The sequence below is a fragment of the Microcebus murinus genome, chromosome X, assembly GCF_040939455.1.
Source record: "Microcebus murinus isolate Inina chromosome X, M.murinus_Inina_mat1.0, whole genome shotgun sequence".
Classification (NCBI taxonomy): Eukaryota; Metazoa; Chordata; class Mammalia; order Primates; family Cheirogaleidae; genus Microcebus; species Microcebus murinus.
In genome coordinates, this window is record NC_134136.1 from 45,355,394 (window position 1) to 45,377,969 (window position 22,576).

Consider the following 22,576-nt stretch of genomic DNA (forward strand, 5'->3'; position numbering starts at 1 on the left):
CTGTCATTCTATTTCAAGACAGTTAAAAGAGGCTTCTTTTTCATATTTCATACCTTTAGAGTTTGGTATCAGGAACTTTCTTTTCTTTCTTTCTCAGGAACTTTTCTTTTCTCTTTCTTTCTTTCTTTCTTTCTTTCTTCCTTTCTTTCTTTCTTTCTTAATTTTCTTTGTTTTCTTTGTTTTCTTTCTTTCCTTTTCTTTCTTCCTTTCTTTCCTTTCTTTTCTTTCTTTCTTTTGAGACAAGGTCTCCCCCTCTGTTGCCTGGGCTAGAGTGCAATGGCATCATCATAGCTCACTGTAACCTCAAACTCCTAGGCTCAAGCCATCATCTTGCATTAGCCTCCTGAGTAGCTGGGACTATAGGTGCGCATGCCACCACACCCGGCTAATTTTTTTTCTTTTTATTTTTAGAGATGGGGTTTCACTATTGCCCAGGCTGGTCTTGATTTTTGGCCTCAATCCTCCTGCCTCAGCTTCCCAAAGTGCTAGGATTACAGGCATGAGCCACCGTGCTAGGCCAGGAATTATCTTTTAACCCAGCACTAGCCACAATGAGGTGCAGTAAGCACAATGGAGTTTATGTTCCTGATGTGTATGTTCTTTTTTCCTTCATGATAGTGATATCTATTCATCTGTTTTGAAGTACTTTTTCATTCTTGTCTGCTCAGCATCCATGTAAAATAGAATATATAAAAGTACCTATTGTACAGTTGAACATACAAAGTGATGTACCCAAGATCCTTGACCTACTCGTGAGTAATGCCAAGCCTAGAATTCTGGCTGTTATATTCTTTGTTTCTGTTGATTTCCAAAAGTAGCTTAGCAAATATAAGAAAGACAAGAAGAAAGTGCATGCTTAGTTGGTTCCATTATGCTAGAGGATTTTCTAATAGTTGGCTTTAGTAGAGACTCATGGTTTCTATGAATCCATAATTGGGTCAGATTGCAAGTATGAATGTCCTATATCTATTTTAATAAGTATAAAATTTATTTTTGACACTAGAAGTTGTAAGTATACTATTTACCTAGAAATTAATGTTTTTCTTGGATAAATCCATCCATGTTTAGTGTGCTTGATTAGTGGAACATCAATATGGGTGTTATAGCACTTAACTGCTGCTTAAAATTTTTGAAGCCAGGCCATGGTGGCTTGTATATGTAGTCTCAGCTACTTGGGTGGCTAAGACAGGAGGATCACTTGAACCCAGGAGTTCAAGGCTGTAGTGAGCTGTGGTTGTGCCACTGTACTCCAGCCGGGACAACAAAGCAAGACTATATCTCTTAAAAAAAATTAATCATTAGAACTAACTGTAAGGAAATGAGATGACTTTTGTGAGATATCGATATGTAGCATTTGATACAAATATGCCTTGGTACTATTTAATAACCTCATTTTACAGATGAAGAAGGCTTAAAGATGTTAAAGTAACCCACCAATTTCACGATTTAACACAGTTGGTAGATAATAGCATCAAAATTAGAATCCAGCTGTCATCTGTCTCTAGAGCTTATGGTCTTAACCATTATGTTACACTAGTTGGCATTGTGGTCTAGAACTATGTTTTTATTCAGTCCATAAATATTTATTGAGTGCCTACTATGTATTAATCACTGTTCTAGGAACTAATTTTGTAATATATTGGAAGTTAGTTTTTTAAACCACTCTATTGACGTATGATTGATATACTAAAAGCTGTATATATTTAATGTATACAATTTGGTGAGTTTTAAGGTAAGTATGACCTGTGGAACCATCACCACAATCTGTGCCATAAACCTATCCATCACCTCCAAAAGTTTCCTCTCATCCTCTTATTTTTTTGTGTGTGTGACAACATTTAAGATCAGCTGTCTTAGCAAATTTTTAAGTAGATGATTCAGTGTTGTTATCTATAGGTATTATGCTGTACAGTAGATCTCTAGGACTTATTCATTTTGTATAGCTGAAACTTTGTATCCTTTGACTAATACTGCCCTATTTCTCCATCCCCCAGCCCCTGGTAACCACCATTGTACTCTCTGTATGAGTTTGACTATTTTAAATTCATCATATAAGTAGTATCATACAGTATTTGTCCTTCTATATATATGTCTGGCGTATTTCACTTAGCATAGTGTCTTCCAGATCCATTCATGTTATCACAAATGGCAGGATTTTTTATGACTGTATAGTATTCCGTTGTATATATATATGCCACATTTTCTTTATTTATTCATAGATGGTCATTTAGGGTGCTTCCGTGTCTTGGCTATTGGGAATGATGCTGCAGTGAACATAGGAATACATATATCTCTTTGACACTTTGATTTCATTTCCTTTGAATGTATACCCAGAAGTGGGATTGCAGGATCATATGGTAGTTCTACTTTTAATTTTTTGAGGAACCTCCATAGTGCTTTTTATAGTGAATGTACCAAATTACATTCCCACCAATAGGGTTCCCTTTTCTCCACATCCTCACTAACACTTGTTATCTTTTTTTTTTTATAATGGTCATCCTAACAGGTGTGAGGTGACATATCATTGTGGTTTTGATTTGTGATACAAATTGAATCAGCCTGATGATTGGTACTGTTGAGGATCTTCTCATATACTTGTTGTCCATTTGTATGTCTTCTTTGGAGAAATGTCTATTCACGTTCTTTGCCCATTTTTTAATTGGGTTATTTGGTTGGTTAGGGTTTGTTTTTGTTTTTTCTATTTTGTTTTTGTGTGCCTTTTATTATTCAGGTGTAGGGGGTTCTTAAATCTTTTGGATATTAACCCTTCATTAGATATATGATTTGCAAGTATTTTCTCCTCTTCTTTAAGTTGCCTTTTCATGTTGTTGGTTTCCTTTGTTGTGCAGAAACTTTTTAGTTTGATATGGTCCCACTTGTCTATTTTTGTTTTTGTTATTGTTGCTTTTGGTGTCATATCCAAGAAATCATCGTTAAGGCCAATATGAAGAAGCTTTTTCTCTGTTTTCTTCTAGAGGTTTTATGGTTTTTTTACCTTATATTTAAGTCTTTAATCTATTTTGAGTTGATTTTTATGTATGGTCTAATACAGGAGTCCAATTTCACTCTTTTGCATGTGTATACAGGTAATAGGTTTCATGGGCAAAAATAAAGCAGTTAAAGTGGGGTGGCAGTGGGTAAATAAGGTAGGCAAGCAAAGCTTCATTCAGACGTGGTCATTTGAGCAAAATCTGCAGGAGGTGAGGAAGTGATCATATGATAATCTGCAAGAGAAGACCATTCCAGGTAGAGAGAGTAGCAAATGAAACTGCTATAAGACAGGAGTTCAGGTGTGTTCAAGAAATAGCAGCAAGGCCTGGGTAGCTGGAGCTAGTGAGATTGGGAGAGGAATAAGTAGGAAGTGAAGTCACAGAGGTGTGGATTGGGGGAATCAGAAGGTGTAGGGCATTGCAAGGACTTTGGGTTTTGCTCTGAGAAAGGTGGGAGCCATTGGGGTTTTGAACAGAGAATGATATAATATATTTTAAAAGGGTCATTCTGATTTCTATACTGAAAACAGACTATAAGAAGATAACAACTGTCTTGTTTATTTTGGAATCCCAAATAATATAACACAGTATCTGGTATATACTATCTGCTAATGAATATCAAAAGCCTTACAATTTTTCATAACAATCCAACTTTAAAATGACATTTTTAGATAATCAGGATATTTTAATGTGGATTAGATATTAAATTTTACAAATGGTCTTTCTTAGGTGTGATAATGGCATGGTAGTTACATTTTTAAAAGGGCTTATCAGTTGGAGGTACATATAGAAGTATTTACTAAAATTATTAGTATCTAGATCTCACTTTAAATGCCCCAGAAAAAATAATTAAAGATGGGAAGATTGATAAAACAAGATGGGTAAAATGTTGATAATTATTAAAGTGGTGATGGATGCATTATACTAGTCCACCTACTTTTGTTTATATTTGAAATGTCCGTAATAAATAGATAGGTATGTATTTTTATATGGAGATAATCTCTCTCCCCATTCATTGGATACACACACACACTCTCACAAAACACAGATATATATATATATATAACATATATAATATTAACATTTTACTTGGTAATTCTGCCTTTGATAATTTATTATAAATAATTAGAAAAAAGACTACAAAAAGCATAAAAGTAGAACAAAACAAAACATAATTAGATATTCCCAAAGATATAAGTAAAAAGCTTTTCATCTTAATGTTCTCATAATAGCTAAAATTTAAGCAACTTAAATTTCTTACAGTTGGAAAATAAAAACTGTGGTATCATCCGTACAGTAAAATACTATGTAGCCCTCAAATTGTTTTTCAAGACTATTTAATAGCATTAAAAGTATTCACAATAGGCCTGGGAGCAGTGGCTCATGCCTCTAATCCTAGCACTTTGTGAGGCTGAGGTAGGAGGATAGCTTGAGACCAGGAGTTTGAGACCAATCTGGGCAACATAGTGAGACCCACCCATCTCTGCAAAAAAAAATTAAAAATTAGCCAGGTGTGGTGGCATGCACCTGTAGTCTCAGCTACTCGGGGGACTGAGGTAGAAGGATACTTGAACCCAGGAGTTTGAGATCACTGTGAGCCATGATAGCACTACTGCACTCCATCCTGGGCAACACAGTGAGACTCTGTCTCTAAAAATTGTTTTTAGGCCGGGCGCTGTGGCTCACGCCTGTAATCCTAGCTCTTGGGAGGCCGAGGCGGGCGGATTGCTCAAGGTCAGGAGTTCGAAACCAGCCTGAGCAAGAGCGAGACCCCGTCTCTACTACAAATAGAAAGAAATTAATTGGCCAACTGATATATATATAAAAAATTAGCCGGGCATGGTGGCGCATGCCTGTAGTCCCAGCTACCCGGGAGGCTGAGGCAGAAGGATCACTCGAGCCCAGGAGTTTGAGGTTGCTGTGAGCTAGGCTGACGCCACGGCACTCACTCTAGCCTGGGCAACAAAGCGAGACTCTGTCTCAAAAAAAAAAAAAAAAAAAAAAAAAAAAAAAAAAATTGTTTTTAAAAGGATAAGGACTAGTCAAATATGGATGAAGATTCATGGTCCAAAACATTTGTTGAATTACAATTTATATTAGCAAAAAAATTGGAAATGCCTATTTGACCAAGAAAGGGAGAATGATTAAATTATGATACATCCATATCATGTGGCCAGTAAATGTTTTCAAAGTATGAAATACAGGCCGAGCGTGGTGGCTCACATCTGTAATCCTAGCACTCTGGGAGGCTGAGGCAGGAGCATGACTTAAGGTCAGGAGTTGAAAACCAGCCTGAGCAAGAGTAAGACCCCATCTCTACTAAAAATAGAAAGAAATTAATTGGCCAACTAAAATATATAGAAAAAATTAGCTGGGCATAGTGGCATATGCCTGTAGCCCTAGCTATCTGGGAGGCTGAGGCAGAAGGTGGTCAAAATATTAGCAGGTTTTGGGTGTTTTTTGTTTTCTGTTTTGTTTTTTGTTTTTAAGAGGGAGAGAGAGAGATGGGGTCTCACTCTGTTGCCCACGCTGGTCTCAAACTCTTGGTCTCAATATGGGTAGTTTTAACCACTTCGGGACCAGTGTTGACTATAGTCGATAGCCACAGCTGAATGTGCACAGCGACTTTAACTGACAGCCATGATATGAAGGTGCACAGCCGAGCGTTGACTTTAGCCGACAGCTGTGATATGACTTTTCTAATTTTTCATTTATCAAAATAAAAATGTGAACATTTAAAAATAACGTAATGAAAACATATATGTATATGTTACCTATTCTGATTTACAAATATAGCTGCCTGTAAAGTAAAACAAGCTTTCAGTGCTTTAAAGCTTTCCTCATCACACAAGAGCAAAACGAATTCGTTGTCAATGCACAGCACAAACTATTGTGTGGACTATGAGTGCTGGCTATGGGCAAGTTTTCACCGCCGGTGAGCATGGTCCCGAAGTGGTTAATTGTAGTTTTTATGCTTTCCATATTTTCTGAATTATCTACACTGATCATGTATTACTTTATAATAAAAAACATTTATTTAAACATTTTGAACAAAAAGTATAGGGAGAAGAAAATATATGTTTAAGGAGAAAAGAAGAGGTCTGGAATTACTGCTAGGGGAAATGTGCTAAGGAGTTAATAAAAAGCAAATGATCATTTAACAGAAAGTTGACTTTTATGTCATGGGCTATCCTGTTCAGTTGTATGTCTCCCATCAGTGCTCACTAGTCTGGTAGCAAAATTAGGGGAAGTAATGCTTGGCAGAAGGTACAGGTGTCCATGTTGGTGTTCTGCCTCCATGGTTGATGTGAAGATGTTCTTTATAAACTGTAAAGTTCTAGACAAATAAATAATAGTGGTAGTTTTTATCTAGTCCTAGGGCCACTGTCCTAATTCAAGTTCTCATTATTCTTACTTAAACTTACTGACTGCTATTCCTGTTTCCACTCCCTCTCTCCAAACCATTTTTTACATTATTGCCCAGAGTTCTCTTCCTAAAGCACTAGTCAGATCATGTTATTTTTTTCCTTTTCAGAAACCTGTGTTGGCTCTACATTGCCTTAGAATCTCTGAACTTTTAAGCCACAAATTCAAGGCCCTTTATAATGTGGTCTGAAAGTACCTTTCTATCACCGTCCCCTACTATCTCAATATACTTTCTTTCTCCGTCCTCATCATCCTATCTACCCTTCCCTAAATACACAAGGCTTAGCTAACACTGTTTTTGCTAATGCTGCGTAATCTAAAACATTTGAGGGACAAACTCTGGACTTAACAGTTCGATGACTTGTATTCCTGCTTTGGTTCTGCTGTTCACAGGTAGCTGTGTGACCTTTAATATATTATTTTAACCTCTTTGAGCCTCAGTTTTTTTCCTAACTTCTTCATCTTCATAATGTTAATACCTACCTCAAAGAGTTGTTAGGATTCATTCAGATAATGAATACAAAAGCATGTTGTAACTAAATGCACAGCACACATGTATGGCATTATTTTCTACCTACCTCTGTCAGGATGCTTTTGACTTCAAATAACAGAAACCCAACTGAAAATGGCTTAAACAATGAGGAAGCAATTCTGGAGGTAAGGCGGTTCCAGGGTTGGTTAATTCAGCAGCTCAATAAATGTCATCAGGGACACAGGGTGCTACCATCTTCCTACTTTGTAATCTTTGTTTTGTTCTTTTGGGTTTATTCCCCTGTGGTCCTAAGATGGCTGATATAGTCTTAGGTGTTACATGCAGACAGCAATGTTCTGAAGCAAGAATGGGGAAGGTCCTCTTAGTTAGTATGCCCCTTTTATTGTTTTTGGTTTTTTGTGAGACCAGGTCTCACTCTGTCACCCAGGCTGGAATGCAGTGGCAAGATCACAGTACACTGCAGCCTCCCAGCTGCTGGGCTCAAGCAGTCCTCCTGCCTCAGCCTCCCAAGTAGCTGCGACTACAGGTACATGCCTGCATGCCCAGCTAATTTATTTTTTGTAGAGACAAAGTCTCACTATGTTGCCCAGGCTGGTCTTGAACTCCTGGCCTCAACCTCCCACCTTGGCTTCCCAAAGGGCTGGGATTACAGGTGTGAGCTACCACACCCAACCTAGTGCGCCCCTTTTTAAGAGTGAGGAAATCCCTCTAGAAACCTCTCCTTATTCCCTGTCTCATAAACTTTCCCTTATGTCTAATTGATGAAAATTGTAGCACACAATTATGTCGAAACCAGTCATCACTGGGAAGGGGAATCAGCTAATTCATTAGCTTGGGCCAATCATGATTTACCTCCTGGTGCTGGCCTCACCACTCCTGAAGGAACAGATGCTCAGAAAAGGACAAAGTGAGGGCTCTGTTAGGGAGGGAAAAGATTGTGAAAGCACAATGTCTTCAGGGATTCCTGGTTTATTAGGACAAGAAGATTAAAAGTAGTAGATCAGCATGCAGGAGAGCTTGCTTTTGGTAGCTCAGGATTTCAGTCTGGCATCATACAGAATGATGAGAGAACAGATGGGGTGGGAAGAGTATGAAGTTTGTGTTGCTAGTTTTATATTGCAGTTTTAAAGTTTATTTTTCTGTCTAAATAGGTATGCAGTGGAACTGATGAAGACCCTGATGATAAGAACGCACCCTTTCGGCAACGGCCATTTTGCAAATATAAAGGACATACTGCTGACCTCCTTGATCTTTCGTGGTCTAAAGTAAGAAATTCTTTTTTGAATTGTATATTATTAATAATTCTAGGCTGGGCATGGTGGCTCACGCCTGTAATCCTAGCATTCTGGGAGGCCAAAGCGGGAGGATCATTTGAGCTCAGGAGTTCAAGACCAGTCAGAGCAAGAGCGAGACCCCATCTCTACTATAAAAATAGAAAGAAATTAGCTAGACAACGAAAAAGATATATATATATATATATATATATATATATATATAAAAATAAATATAAAATTAGCTGGGCATGGTGGCACATGCCTGTAGTCCCAGTTAACTTGGGAGGCTGAGGCAGTATTATTGCATGAGCCCAGGAGTTTGACGTTGCTGTGAGCTAGGCTGACACCACAGCACCCAAGCCCGGGCAACAGAGTGAGACTCTATCTCAAAAAAAAATTAAATTAAATTAAATTAAAAATAAAATAATAATTTTATGTAACTGTGACTTTAGGATAAAAACAGTTGTTTTATTTTTATGATTGTCACACTGTCAAGTGTTTGGATGTTCATGTATCCTTTGTAGGAGTTATTTACATACTAATCTAAGTTAAAGAGAAACAAACATCAGATTAGGCTAGTAAGTAAATGTTTATTTCCTATTACTTCACGTCTGTCTAGATCTGTTTGTATATTTGTTACCTTTTGCTTCTTTTATAAGCAGTAATTTTGTAAAGTACCTATCCTCAACAAAATGTATTGACTTCAGATATAAAGGATGGAGTCTGATCCATCTCATCAAGCCTGCTTTGGGGCTAATCTGCTACATTCACGAAATTATTAATTTATGTTTAGCAATTATAATTTACAGACCAACGATAAGTCTTCATTTTGATTTTTTTTTCCTTAGAGCAAAATTATTTCAAAAGCAAAGGGGCCATTTTGTCACTGATCAAATATCTTAATGGTTTTGTGAAAATTGAAAGAGGTATCTTAAATTTTATATAAGGTGTTTGAAGCATGAAGCAGTTTCTAGAATTTTTGTATGATACCTTATATTTTCTTTGTATTAAAATTTGTCAGTAAACATAATCTAAAACATATTAAGAATTTTGGGAGGAAGAGTAATATTTAAAAGGGTTGAATTGAGAAAGTCCACTGAGTTAACAAAATAATATTGGGGATACCATTAGTGCCCATATATTTTAATTATGCCAAGAGAACCTCACGTACCACAAAAAAATGTCATTGGTGTATTTTGGCAAGTCAGGCTTTCTCTAAGCTCTAGCTTTGAATCACTCCTACCATACCTGTTTAAATATTCTGTATGTTTTTCATAACCCATCTGTCATGATGTATCTCTCTAACCTCCGGGAACAAGCTTGGGCCTCACCTGGTAATCTGGTTTTTAACACATTAACTGCCATGTGAGTTGTATTTAACTCATGCTAGTTTTGAGCCCAGGACCTCGTGAAGCATATGTAACTCACATGTCTCTTTACCTTGGGAGCCACATGAACTATTTTTCAAGTTGCATATAACTCACACGCAAAAAAACAAAAAATAACATTTTTCATTCAATTAGAGAAGATCATTTTATTTTCAAAGTTTTTATTCTATTTTTTATAATAAAACACCATTGTCCCAAGGAAAAAAATTTTTTTTTCTAGCGTGGCAGTCAGTGTTTTAAACTGAGCCCTAGTTGTGTCCTTTTTTTTTTTTGAGACAGTCTTGCTCTGTTGCCCCGGCTAGAGTGCCGTGGCGTCACCCTAGCTCATAGCAACCTCAAACTCCTAGGCTCAAGCAGTCCTCCTGCCCCAGCCTCCCAAGTTAGCTGGCACTACAGGCATGTGCCACCATGCCTGGTTAATTTTTTTTCTATATATTTTTAGTTGTCCAGCTAATTTCTTTTTTTTTATTGTGGTTTTGATTTGCATTTCTCTGATGATTAGAGATGTTGAGATAAAGATGGTCATTATATAATGATAGAGGGATCAATACAACAAGAAGACATAAAAACCCTAAATATATATGCAGCTAAAACAAGAGCTCCCAGATCCATAAAGTGAATTCTACTAGATCTAAGCAAAGAAAAAAACAGTATCAGCATAATTGCTGTGGACTTCAACGCCTCACTGACAGAACTAGACAGATCACTGAAGCATAAAAATCATTAAATAAACACTGGACTTAAATGAAACTCTAGAACAAATGTACCTAACAGATATTTATAGACCCTTATACTGAAAGACTAGTGAATGTACTTTCTTCTCATAACCACATGGAACATTCTTCAAGATTGATTATATCTTAGGCCACAAAACAAGTCTTAGCAAATTTAAAAAAAAATCAAACTCATACCGTGTATTTTCTCAGAACACAGTGAAATAAAACTAGAAACCAAATCCAAGAGAATCACTCAAATCTTCACAAGGTGTTGAAAATTAAACCACATGCTGCTGAACAATCTTTGAGTGAATGATGAATTTCAAGATAGAAATCAAAAGATTCTTCAAAGTGAATTTCTTTCTATTTTTAGTAGAGATGGGGTCTCGCTCTTGCTCAGACTGGTCTCAAACTCCTGAGCTCAAAACGATCTGCCCACCTCAGCCTCCCAGAGTGCTAGGATTACAGGCATGAGCCACCGCGCCCAGCCTCCCTAATTGTGTCTTTATACTCCTTCCCTACCCTGTGCCACTGAGATGTCAGAAGATGGAAATCGGAGGTGTCCTTAATCTGACAATCATATTCATCTGGAATAAGGAATACAAAGCAAATAATTGGGAACTTTGGACTCATTTTACTTTTTTAAAAGCAAACCGATATTTTTTCTGAAATGGAACACTAACTGGAAGAAATTTTATCTATTGACCACTGTCCACTGTATCAGTCAGGCTTCTCCAGAGAAACAGAACCTCTTCATATATATATGTGTGTGTGTGTGTGTGTGTGTGTGTGTGTGTGTGTGTGTGTGTGTGTGTGTGTGTACATATATATATACATACATACATACATACACACACATACATATATAGAGAGAGATTTATTTTAAGGAATGGGCTTGTGTAATTGTGGGGGCAGGCAATTTTGAAATTTGTAGGGCAGGCTGACAGGCTGGAAATTTAGCAGGAGTTGATGCTACAGTCTTAAGGCAGAATTTCTTCTTCTCCAGGAAAGCTGTTTTTGCTCTTATGGCCATTCAACTGATTGGATGAGGCCCACCCACATCATCAAGGGTGATCTTCTTTACTTAAAGTCAATTGATTGTAAATATTAACCACATATACAAAACACCTTCACAGCAACAACTAGATTGGTGTTTGCTTAAATAATTTGATACTATAGCATAGCCACATTGAGACATAAATTAATCATCATAACTATCTTCTTATCAGAATTAATGCCTTTTCTTTGAACTCATTCTCCTTAACCTTTCTCTAGCATTTGACAATTTGATGCTATTGATCTTTCTTGAAATACTCATCTTGATTTTGGAGCAGTGTACTTTCCTATTTCACTGACTACTCCCCTTGTTTCCTTTATGGAGAAAATAGTAAAAAGAACATATTGAGAACCTATGCAAATACACCTGCTACATACCAAGCACTTTCATTTACTCAAAACATATATGTTGATCACTTTACCACCTGGTTAAGAACATGAGGCTGGAGCCAGATTCCTGGGATTCATATCCTTCCTAGTCTGACCCTTATAGTTGTGTGACCTTGGGCAAGTTACTTAACTTCACTGTGCCTCATCTACTAAATAGTCATGATAAAAGTAGCTTCCTCATAGAGTTATATTGGGAAAGATTAACTGAGCTAGTCAATATAATACACTCGCCTAGAACATAGTAAATGCTTTATTAATATTCTCTGTTATGATGATGACCATCATTATCACTATGTGCCAGGTAGCATTTTAGTCACTGACGACACAGACAAAATTTAAGCATTTTACATGTGCTCTTTATTTGTATCCCAAAAACAACTTTATGAGGTTGTTGATGTTTCCTTATCAAGAATTTTAAAAAGACAAAGTTTCATACAGGTTAAGAAACATGCCTAAAGAAACATAGCTAGGGAGTAGGAGAGTTGAAATTCAAATCCCATAACTTTGGAGCATTAACTCTCTAGCCCATTCCTGGGTTAGAATAGCTAATCACTATAAGGAAAAAGGATGACAAAAAAAAGTTGGACATGTTGCAAAGATTTGAGAAATGATAAAAAATTTTTTATACTTCTCTAGCATTTTTTCTCATTCTTTCCAAGTCTCTTAGGAGGCAGCGGTAGTATAATTTAGTATTTATCCAACTACCTCTTGTCTCAAGTGAATAATATGCATTTTTAAGGACTGGTGCTAGTCAGTAAACTGAGTCTTTCTGGTCCCTGATGATAGGAATATAGAATACCAGTTTTTGAAGAGAAGTACAGAAACCAAGAATAAACCATTTAGAAATGATTATAGTATTTTTCCACAGTAATTTTATGCCTGTTTAATCTTTTAAAATCTGAGCTTCTATTTTATATAATAATAAAAAATGAGTCTTGTATGTTATGATTTTTATTTTCATTTCATTTTTCTAGTAATTGTTCTGTATTTTATAATAGTTTCAGTCCATGACTCATTGAAAATTTTTAAAAAACACAAACAGTCCTTCACAAGTAGTTTGAGAAGCACTGGTGTAGATGAGTTATTTCAGTGAGTCTTTGCCCCGTATATATAGGATTGGTTCCTAAGAGCTTATCCTCACTTTCCCAACTCTTCACCCCCATCCAGAGGAAACAAACACAATTTCTGCAATAAGATTCTAAACCCATACCTCAGTGTCTGACACAATCAGTGTTTATAGCGGCTTTTCTATTTGTTAAAGACTTATTTTGTGCCAGATAACAAGAATTACTTTGCTAATTCTTACAATAACAATCCCATGAGGTAGATAATCTTTTATTTTGTAGATGTATATACTGGGCCCCTGTGACCTAAGATCATAAAATTAGTTATGAGTAGAACTTCAATTTTAATCTGATTTATTTGACTCCCAAGATTAGTGCTTAGTTCAAGAAAATTATTTAATTTCATTTATTCAGTAAGTTTTTATTGAGTGGAAACCTCTTGGCATGATAGAACTAGTCTTAACATGTCTTCAGCACCTTCACTTAATATTTTAGGGATGTTTTCATATGCTTAAAACAATGGACTATTGTAAGAATTGAATAATGTCAGTTTTCATGAACAGTAGGCCATAGGTTTAGTTTTTATACAGTTGTTATTAATTAACAGGAAATTATGAAGCAAACTGCATACAGTCTTCAAAATTTTTCTGAAACTGAGTGGCTCTTGAAAGTAAAAATAATTGATATTATAGATGTTTCAAAGATTATCGTAAATCTTCCAAATTATATTTTCTAATTCATTACATTTATTCATAAAATATGCCATCTATTTAAAAACAGGTATACTACATAAAATGTATACTTTGCCCAAAATAGCTTATATTTATCAGTACAATTACATATCCAAATCAATATTTACACTTAGTCTTTTTACAATCAAAGATTAAAGGTTCTTAATTACTTTTAGCAAATGACAAAGCATCTTGGTGTTTTTTTTTTTGTTTTTTTTTTTGAGACAGAGTCTCGCTTGTTGCCCAGGCTATAGTGAGTGCCGTGGTGTCAGCCTAGCTCACAGCAACCTCAAACTCCTGGGCTCAAGTAATCCTTCTGCCTCAACCTCCCGAGTAGCTGGGACTACAGGCATGTGCCACCATGCCCGGCTAATTTTTTCTATATATATATATATTAGTTGGCCAATTAATTTTTTTCTATTTATAATAGAGACGGGGTCTCGCTCTTGCTCAGACTGGTTTCGAACTCCTGACCTCGAGCAATCCGCCCGCCTCGGCCTCCCAGAGTGCTAGGATTACAGGCGTGAGCCACTGCGCCCGGCCAGCATCTTGGTTTTCATAACATGTGTTCTACTTAAGCACTCTGCAGAACGGTGTAGTGGCTAGAGCCTGAACCTGAAGCCAGACTACTCAGGCTTACAATCTCACCTCTGCCACTGATCAGTTGTGTAATCCTAGGCAAGTCATTCAACTTCTCTGTGCTTCATTCACTGTTCTCATTTGTAAAAGGGGATAATAATATACCATGTTTCCCTGAAAATAAGACCTATCCATAAAATAAGCCCTAGCAGGATTTCTAAGCATTTGCAAAATATAAGCCCTACCCCTAAAATAAGACCTAGTGATGGGCATGGCTACGCAGCGTATCTGCACAACCTATGCATTTCATCACGAAGCTGTAAAGAAGACAACCAGCCCTTCTCATCTGCCCCATGAGAGTTCTGTTGCTCAACATGAGAGATTGGGGCCAATGGTTCTAAAGGAAATAGAGTCGCAAGAAATTCAGGATGGAATTCGGGGTTTGGAGAGTTATGATGGATGATGTTCCAGAAGAAGACGACTTAATTATATTTGAATAAATGTAGATTGTTGTACCATACTTAAAAAAAAATAACACATCCTCTGAAAATAAGCCCTAGGGTGTCTTCTTGAGGAAAAATAAATATAATACCCTGTCTTATTTTGGGGAAAACACGGTACCTACCTCACAGGGTTGCTGTATAGTGTTAAGAACAATGTTTAACATGCCATAAGTACTCAATAAATGTCATCATTACCTTAATTTGTTTAGCACCTTTAGGCATACCAAAGAATACCAAGGTCTCATTTGCGTTTCCTCATTTGGTATAAGTCATAGTTCTCCCCCTTAAATAGATTTTGTTTAGGAAATAATGAACTTCTGCCATCCAGGAGCTTTTGACAGATAGTTGTTTGGTTCCCAGGTAATGAGGCCATAACAATACTGCCTAAATCAGTTATGCTATCTTCCTCTAGCTTTGAAAATGCTCTGATATATTCTGAGAGATTTGACAATTTCTATTCTCTAATTTTCTTGCCTAGACTGTGACAGGTGCACAATAATTTTTCATTTTCATGCTGCATTATAGGGTAATCTTTTTGAAGACATTTTAAATGACAATTAGAGATCTGTGTCAGTTAAAATTCACTAGTGTTGTCAATGTGAAAATAACTGAAGTGACAATAAGATGAATAGATGCCTTATATTCATAGCTGAGTTCCAATATGTACAGGCAATAACAACTAAGGCATACCTTAGTCCTTTGCTGGTGCCTGACAGATTCCTTTGGACATAGATTATTAGATTCGTCCTAATTTCAGAACAGGTATTGTGGAAAAGTCTTAGAATTGATGAAATATGGTATTTTAATTGTTTGGGGGGAAATGGGATCTTCCAAGTGAATTGGATAATTTTTTGTTCTTTCTAATGCTGCATATAACAATAACAAAACTGTTGAAGTACATAAAACTGAAAAGTTCACTTTTATTGTATAAGTAGTTTTTTCATATGATGATAAAATAATTAGTGTCATTTTCTCCATAGAACTACTTTCTTCTTTCTTCTTCAATGGATAAAACGGTCAGATTATGGCACATTTCCAGAAGAGAATGCCTTTGCTGTTTTCAACATATAGATTTTGTCACTGCCATAGCTTTCCATCCAAGAGTAAGTAACTGTTTATACATTTTTTTGTTACACTCTGAGGAAGGCAAGGGAACCTGGTTTCTCTGGAGGGCAATTGAACTACAGGAAAAGGATTATTAACAAATCATAGTTAAAAGCAGTTTAATTTTGTGTTCCATTTTGCTTTAAAAGTGAGAAAAGAAACAAATATTTTGCTAATCTGCATTGGAAAAACTGGGAATGTTATATTCTAAATATAACAGTAAAAAGTCATCCCAAATCTTTAATAAGACATGCAAGGTATAAATAATGAAATAAAGTATCCTATTAAAGATGAGAGATAATTGGAGATGGAAGAAGAAGAGATAGCAGATGGATAAATGAGAAAGGAAAGTACATAGGCAAGAATAGTTATGAGAAGGTTAAGGAGAGAAGAGACAGAGCAAAAGACTGAAAGAGGCAAAGACCAAAATTCATTATAAGACATACTGAATTCCTCTTGTTGATCTTAATATCCCTTCTTCATTTTCAATGTAGAAAATCCTTTAATATCTTTCCCCTGGAAAGAAAGGATTTCAGGTGATTTCAACCAAGAAGAAAATTCTACTATTATGGAATTCTAGACCTATTGTATGCCCTTAAAGGATAGAGAACCACCAAATGCTTAAGGCTAAATTAGTTTTAGTTTTTTACAACTATAAGTACAAGGAAATCACATGTTGGTGCTGACTCTACTAGCTAGATTAAAATAAGTGGAGAACTTGAGCTGACTCTACGCTGACTTTTCTTCCCCTATTATACATTAATGTATGATTACAATTCCAATGGTGTCCTCATCTCTATACATTTAATACCTGTTGTCTTTTTAATGCAACATTTCAATCATATTCACATTTCTTCCTCTTTTTTCCCAGATTAAGAAAGAAGACTGACTTTTTTTTCAATGTAATTACCTTTCCTGAGCAGGCTTATAACATAGGCAGTAATAATTCTGAACCCTTTAAAGACTTGGTTAATGACTAGGCATCCTGTAGCATCTAAAAATAAAATAAAGATTTGGTTAAGAACTTTTAATAGTTAAAAATAATTAATCTGTGTTAATACCTTTTCAATTTTGACCATTAGAATCTTCTTTCTGAATAACAGCCCCATCATGTTGCCCAAAGATGCAACAAAAGCATGGATTTACCCCATCAGCAACTGTGAACAAAATTTTTCCCTCCCACCACTATTTTAGCTATAATAAAATATATATAAAATAGCTATTTTAGCTATATCAGAGTGAAAAGAGATATTTGGTTTTAATAGTTATCTATATGATATTTTATTACTTAAGGTTTCTGTCCAGTCAATTTGGTTTATTTTGGAAACTATAAAGCCCTATTTCTTCTCCTTTTTTTTGTAAATACCTTCTACAAAAGCCCTATCTCTAAAAACTACTGACTTGGAGAGTTTTTAGAGGGGCTGGGGAAGAATGGGGTAGTGTTGACTTTTTCTAGGAACTATGACTATTATAATGTTAACTGGAAGAAAGGTAGCAGAGTTATAAAAGAAATAGCAAAATGTATGTATTTACATACATACATGTGTGTTTGTACCTATATGTATGTATGTAAATAGAAGTCCAAATTAGAAGACTAAAATAAAGTGTATTTTTACTTGTTCAGCTCTTCTACTGGGAAACATTGAGTAGAGCCTGCTATACCACAGCCATAAAAATGTTCATCATTTGTAGATTGTCCTTGAAAGGTTTCAGATGTGGATAAGAACAATAGCCTTGAACAGAGAAGATAATTTGTTTCTTGTTTTGATGTCCTAATTATTTAATCTTTAATTCTTATGTTGACAAAAAATTAGACCATCCTAGTGGGAGGACTGGTTTAGTTTAGAGCAGGGTTTCTCAACCCTGGCACTATTGACATTCTTTGTTTGTTTGTTTTTGTTTGTTTGTTTTGAGACAGAGTCTCACTCTGTTGCCCTGGCTAGAGTGCTGTGTCATCAGCCTAGCTCACAGCAACCTCAAACTCCTGGGCTCAAGCGATCCTCCTGCCTCAGCCTCCCAAGTAGCTGGGACTACAGGCATGTGCCACCATGCCCGGCTAATTTTTTTTTAATATATATATATATATATATATTTTAGTTGTCCAGCTGATTTCTTTCTATTTTTTTTTTTTTTAGCAGAGACAGGGGTCTCGCTCTTGCTCAGCTGGTCTTGAACTCCTGACCTCATATGATCCACCTGCCTCGGCCACCCACAGTGCTAGGATTACAGGCGTGAGCCACCACATCTGGCCAACATTCTTTGTTATAGGGGAAGAGAAGGCTGTCCTGTACATTGTAGGATATTTAGAAGCATCCTTGGCCTCCATCCCCTAGTTGCCAGTAGCATCCCCACTCCACCCCCAGTTGTGACAACTAAAATTTTTCCAGACATTACTAGATGTCCCCTGTAGGGTCAAATTGCCCCAGGTTGAGAACCCCTGGTTTAAGATTGAGAATTCGAATAGTGAAGTGATTCTCTGCTGATGTGGTGTTAGAGTGCCAAAAAAATGACTGGTTCTGTGGGCCAATAATTTGTGTTGCTCTTTTACCCAAGCATTACATGTATCCCAGCCTACAATACTCTGTGTAGACTCTTGAAAATTAGTTCTTAATATCTTGGCAAAAACATGTATACTCTTTCCTGTGGAATACTGCTTTTTCTAATTTTGAGGTACATTTGTTTTGTACATGGGTATGGGTATATAGTATACTATATGTTAGATATTCCTACCTAACTCCCCTAATGCCTGCCAAAAAGTCCATGGCTAAATAAGTTGGAAAATTCTACCCACTTTATCCCTTTTTTAGAGATTCAGAATGCAGGTTAACTGAGAATCCTGTTTAACTTTCAAGATTGTCTCAAACTTATTTGATCACAGTACCTTCTTCCATGTAGTACACAAACATTATCTTATTAACATCTATACCTTGGGAAAAGCAATTTAAGGATGTGATAAAGTGATTAGAACTTTATTTCTCCAAAACTAACAATAACATTTCTAGTTGTCATTATTGCTTTTAGTGTATAAAAGAATGCTTGATGAGTAATACTTTTAAAATGAGATCTAACTTTAAAACATTACTTTCTAGTAGACTTCTTCAATTTGCTGATGAGTTTTTTCTTGATGTGGTAAAATGAAAGCTTTCTTCTTTTGCCACCTTTTTAGGATGACAGGTATTTTCTAAGTGGGTCATTGGATGGAAAGCTCCGCCTTTGGAACATACCTGACAAAAAAGTAGCTTTGTGGAATGAAGTAGATGGTCAGACAAAATTGATCACAGCTGCAAATTTCTGTCAAAATGGCAAATATGCAGTGATTGGGACATATGATGGCAGATGTATTTTCTATGATACAGAGGTAAATGACTATCTGGGGTAAATTACATGATTGGATACTTATTAAAAATACTTTTGTGGCTTTGGACAAGTTGTTTATCCCCTCTGGGCTTTAGTTGCCTTGTCTGTAAATTTGGGCAAATAATACCATGTCTGTCTGAGTGTTGGATCAGATGATCATTGAGATTTATTCTAATTCTGATATTTTAAATATATGATTTCTTTTTAGCATTTGAAATACCACACACAAATACACGTTCGATCTACTAGAGGACGCAACAAGGTTGGAAGAAAAATTACTGGTATTGAGCCTTTACCTGGAGAAAATAAGGTACTATAACTGTAGTATTCAATACCATATCTCTCAATAATCTATGTAGACTCTTGAAAGATAGTTCTTAATATCTTGGCAAAAAAATGTATTCTCTTTCCTATGGAATACTGCTTTTTTCTAATTTTGAGGTGCATTTGTATGTGTGTAACACCCTTTTTTGGTTATAGCTTAACTTGGATTAAAAGATGATGTTTTTAGCTTTTCCTTTGATGTATTTTTAGATACTGGTAACCTCAAACGACTCTAGAATCAGACTATATGATCTGAGAGATTTGTCACTGTCCATGAAGTATAAGGGTTACGTCAATAGCAGCAGCCAGATCAAAGCAAGTTTCAGGTAAATTGGCAATGATTAATTCCCAAAAGAGATCAGAATGTTTCCCTCCCACCCACTCGCATTTTTCCATTGATCTGTGCCTTATGTTTACATGGCGTTTTTAGGAGGGTTTTTGCACGTTTACAACTCAACTGGTATCTCATTTTATCATCATATAATACTTATCTTGTCCACCTGTGTGGTAGCTAGAGCTAGAATGGCCCCTATTCTGCAAATGAAGAAACCAAGACCCAGAAAATTAAGTGATTGGCCTAATGTCACAGTTGTTGCAGAGCCAGGATTAGGAGACTTTCAGCTTCAGACTTTTTGCTTTTCTACTTTTTTTTTTTTGAAACAGGCTCTCACTCTGTCACCCCTGCTAGAGTGCATTGGTGTCATCATAGCTCGCTGCAACCTCAAACTCCTGGGCTCAAGAGATCCTCCTGCCTCAGCCTCCTGAGTAGCTGAGACCACAGGCATGCAGCACAATGCCCAGCTAGTTTTTCTGTTTTTAGCATAAATGTCTTGCTCTTGCTCAGGCTGGTCTCAAACTCCTGAGCTCAAGCAGTCCTCCTGCCTCAGCCTCCCAAAGTGCTAGGATTACAGGCATGAGCCACTGCACCTAGCCTGCTTTATACTTTTATGTAATCTTTTGAGAGGGTGCTTACAGCTCATCCCTGTCCCCTTGCCCACTGTCTTAAACCTTTTAGGTACAGAAGCTAAGAAAGCATTTTAATACCCTACAGCACAGTGTCCTGTATTTAAACCTTTACATATTATTATTTGAATTCTTAATTTGGGGTCTGGAGGTTCTCCTGAAATAGGGTTACCTGCCTTCTTTTTCTAGTCTTCTTTTTTCAGTTCTTTTCTTATCAGTTCTTTCTTTCTTCTTGAATTACTCAGTAATTCATTTGGTAAAGTACTCTGCTTTTCTCTCTTTCATCCCTTAAATTATCGTTCGTCTCAGTGTGGGTTAGCTAGCGTCACAGTTTCTAGATTTTTCATGAAAATACAAATGCCAGTCCCCTACATCAGACCTACACATTCAGAACCTCTAGAGTGACATTATGAGTGTACATTTGCAACAAGCTCCCTCAGGTGTTGTTTTAGGTATTAACTATTTTAAAGTAGGAAACACTGATAGAGGGAAACTTTAAAAAAATATAAAAACACACAAAATATTTTTCTTTCCCCAATTTTAGCCATGATTTTACTTACATCGTTAGTGGTTCAGAAGATAAGTATGTTTATATCTGGAGTACTTACCATGACCTAAGCAAGTTTACTTCAGTCAGGAGAGATCGTAATGACTTCTGGGAAGGTATTAAAGGTAAGTAAATGCCTACTTTTAAATGTCATATAGGAGAATAAAGTTAAAGTGGAGATGTGCTAGAAATAAATTTGTATAGGCATTCTTTTAGAGAGGCAATTTGGCAGTTATAACTGCTTTTGCTTTGTGTTTGGCTTTGCTCGTTTGATTTTTACCTTGGTGTAAAATTTGAGAAGTCATAGAATCTCAAAACTTGTATGTAGTATTTTTTTAGGAAATAATTTTGGGCTTTAAATTCCTCTTAGTTACTTCTAGGTGAGTTTTTAAGGTTAGTTGGCATATAACACTATTGTATTTGTCTTGATGTTTAGTTTCAAATTTATTGGTTATCCTGAAGTAATTTTATTCCCCCAGCACATAATGCAGTTGTTACATCAGCCATCTTTGCTCCAAACCCAAGTTTGATGTTATCTTTGGATGTGCAATCTGAAAAACCAGAAGGGAACAATAAAGATGAAGATGCTGAAGTTTTGGATGCCACGCCTTCTGGTAAGTACTCATATTTTATTTGTCCTATGTTTTTTCTATATATCACTTAGTATCCTCATTGACCTAGTATTAGGTATGGTGAGGTTTTCACAAGTATAAAGAATATTTCTTACTTACAACATAATGGTTGACAGATATGCATTTCTGAACATTTCAGTAATATATTTCTTGTAAGTTTTACATTTTAAAAATTCCCCTGAGAATTAAAAATGAAAATTTTAAAAATTCATATTTTTATAGACAGCCATTCTCTTTAGAGAAATGCAAATAAGATATACAAATACAAAACTTCTTTATTTTCTGTCTCTCCTACTAGTCTGTAATCTCCAGGAAAACAGAGATTTTGTATGTCATATTTATTGTTGTACTGCCAATGCCTAGCACAGAGTTTGCCTACATAGATAGTAGGTGCTTAATAAACATTTTTTGACTAAATGAATTAAACCTCAATGAAGCAATATTCTTTTCTACGTGCTACAAATCAACAGCTTCTCAAGATAGGTAGCTATTTATAAGCTTGTCATTTCTTGCCATTTGTGTCATATGCTTTGGGAATGAGTAGTAATTCTGGTTATATAATATATTCAGATTAGGAAGTGAAAAGAAACTGTCAACAAGTATATTGAGTGCCAATCAATTATATAAAAGTGCTCCCTGCTAGTCCTTAAGAGTATAGTAATACCAGGCAAATTTGGACCAGTTGTTAGTGAAACAAGTTTATATTATTAAAATCAATTGCATAATAGTTTATTAAATGTGTTTTCTCTACAAACTACAACCAGGTCTTTTAGAGAGTCTAAACAATAGATATGAAGTACAAAGGGTGCTTCTGAAGTATTGGAATGCTGAAAAGTTTTTGAGTACTCTAATTTAATCTCAAGTAATTTCTCTTATATTATTTATACTGCCCACTCTACTCAGTACACTATTCTTTCTGTGTGCTAAGAAAAATTTTGATAACCAAAATGAACTTCAGTCTAAATCTTCTTTCAATTACAAAATTTAAAAATAAGCCAAGTTGGGGCCAAACACTGTGGCTCACGTCCGTAATTCCTAG

At 36.0% G+C, this 22,576-nt stretch overlaps 1 protein-coding gene across 1 annotated transcript in view; it reads left to right on the plus strand.

The window, feature by feature from the left end:
• Window positions 1–22,576, plus strand: part of WDR44 (WD repeat domain 44) — an 84,171-nt gene that overhangs the window by 58,230 nt on the left and 3,365 nt on the right. Inside the window, exons 13-19 of the mRNA XM_012791034.2 lie at window positions 8,061–8,174; window positions 15,591–15,713; window positions 18,881–19,072; window positions 19,280–19,381; window positions 19,606–19,721; window positions 20,903–21,030; window positions 21,385–21,519. Coding sequence (XP_012646488.1) covers window positions 8,061–8,174; window positions 15,591–15,713; window positions 18,881–19,072; window positions 19,280–19,381; window positions 19,606–19,721; window positions 20,903–21,030; window positions 21,385–21,519 — 910 coding nt within the window. The remainder of the gene's footprint in view (window positions 1–8,060; window positions 8,175–15,590; window positions 15,714–18,880; window positions 19,073–19,279; window positions 19,382–19,605; window positions 19,722–20,902; window positions 21,031–21,384; window positions 21,520–22,576) is intronic.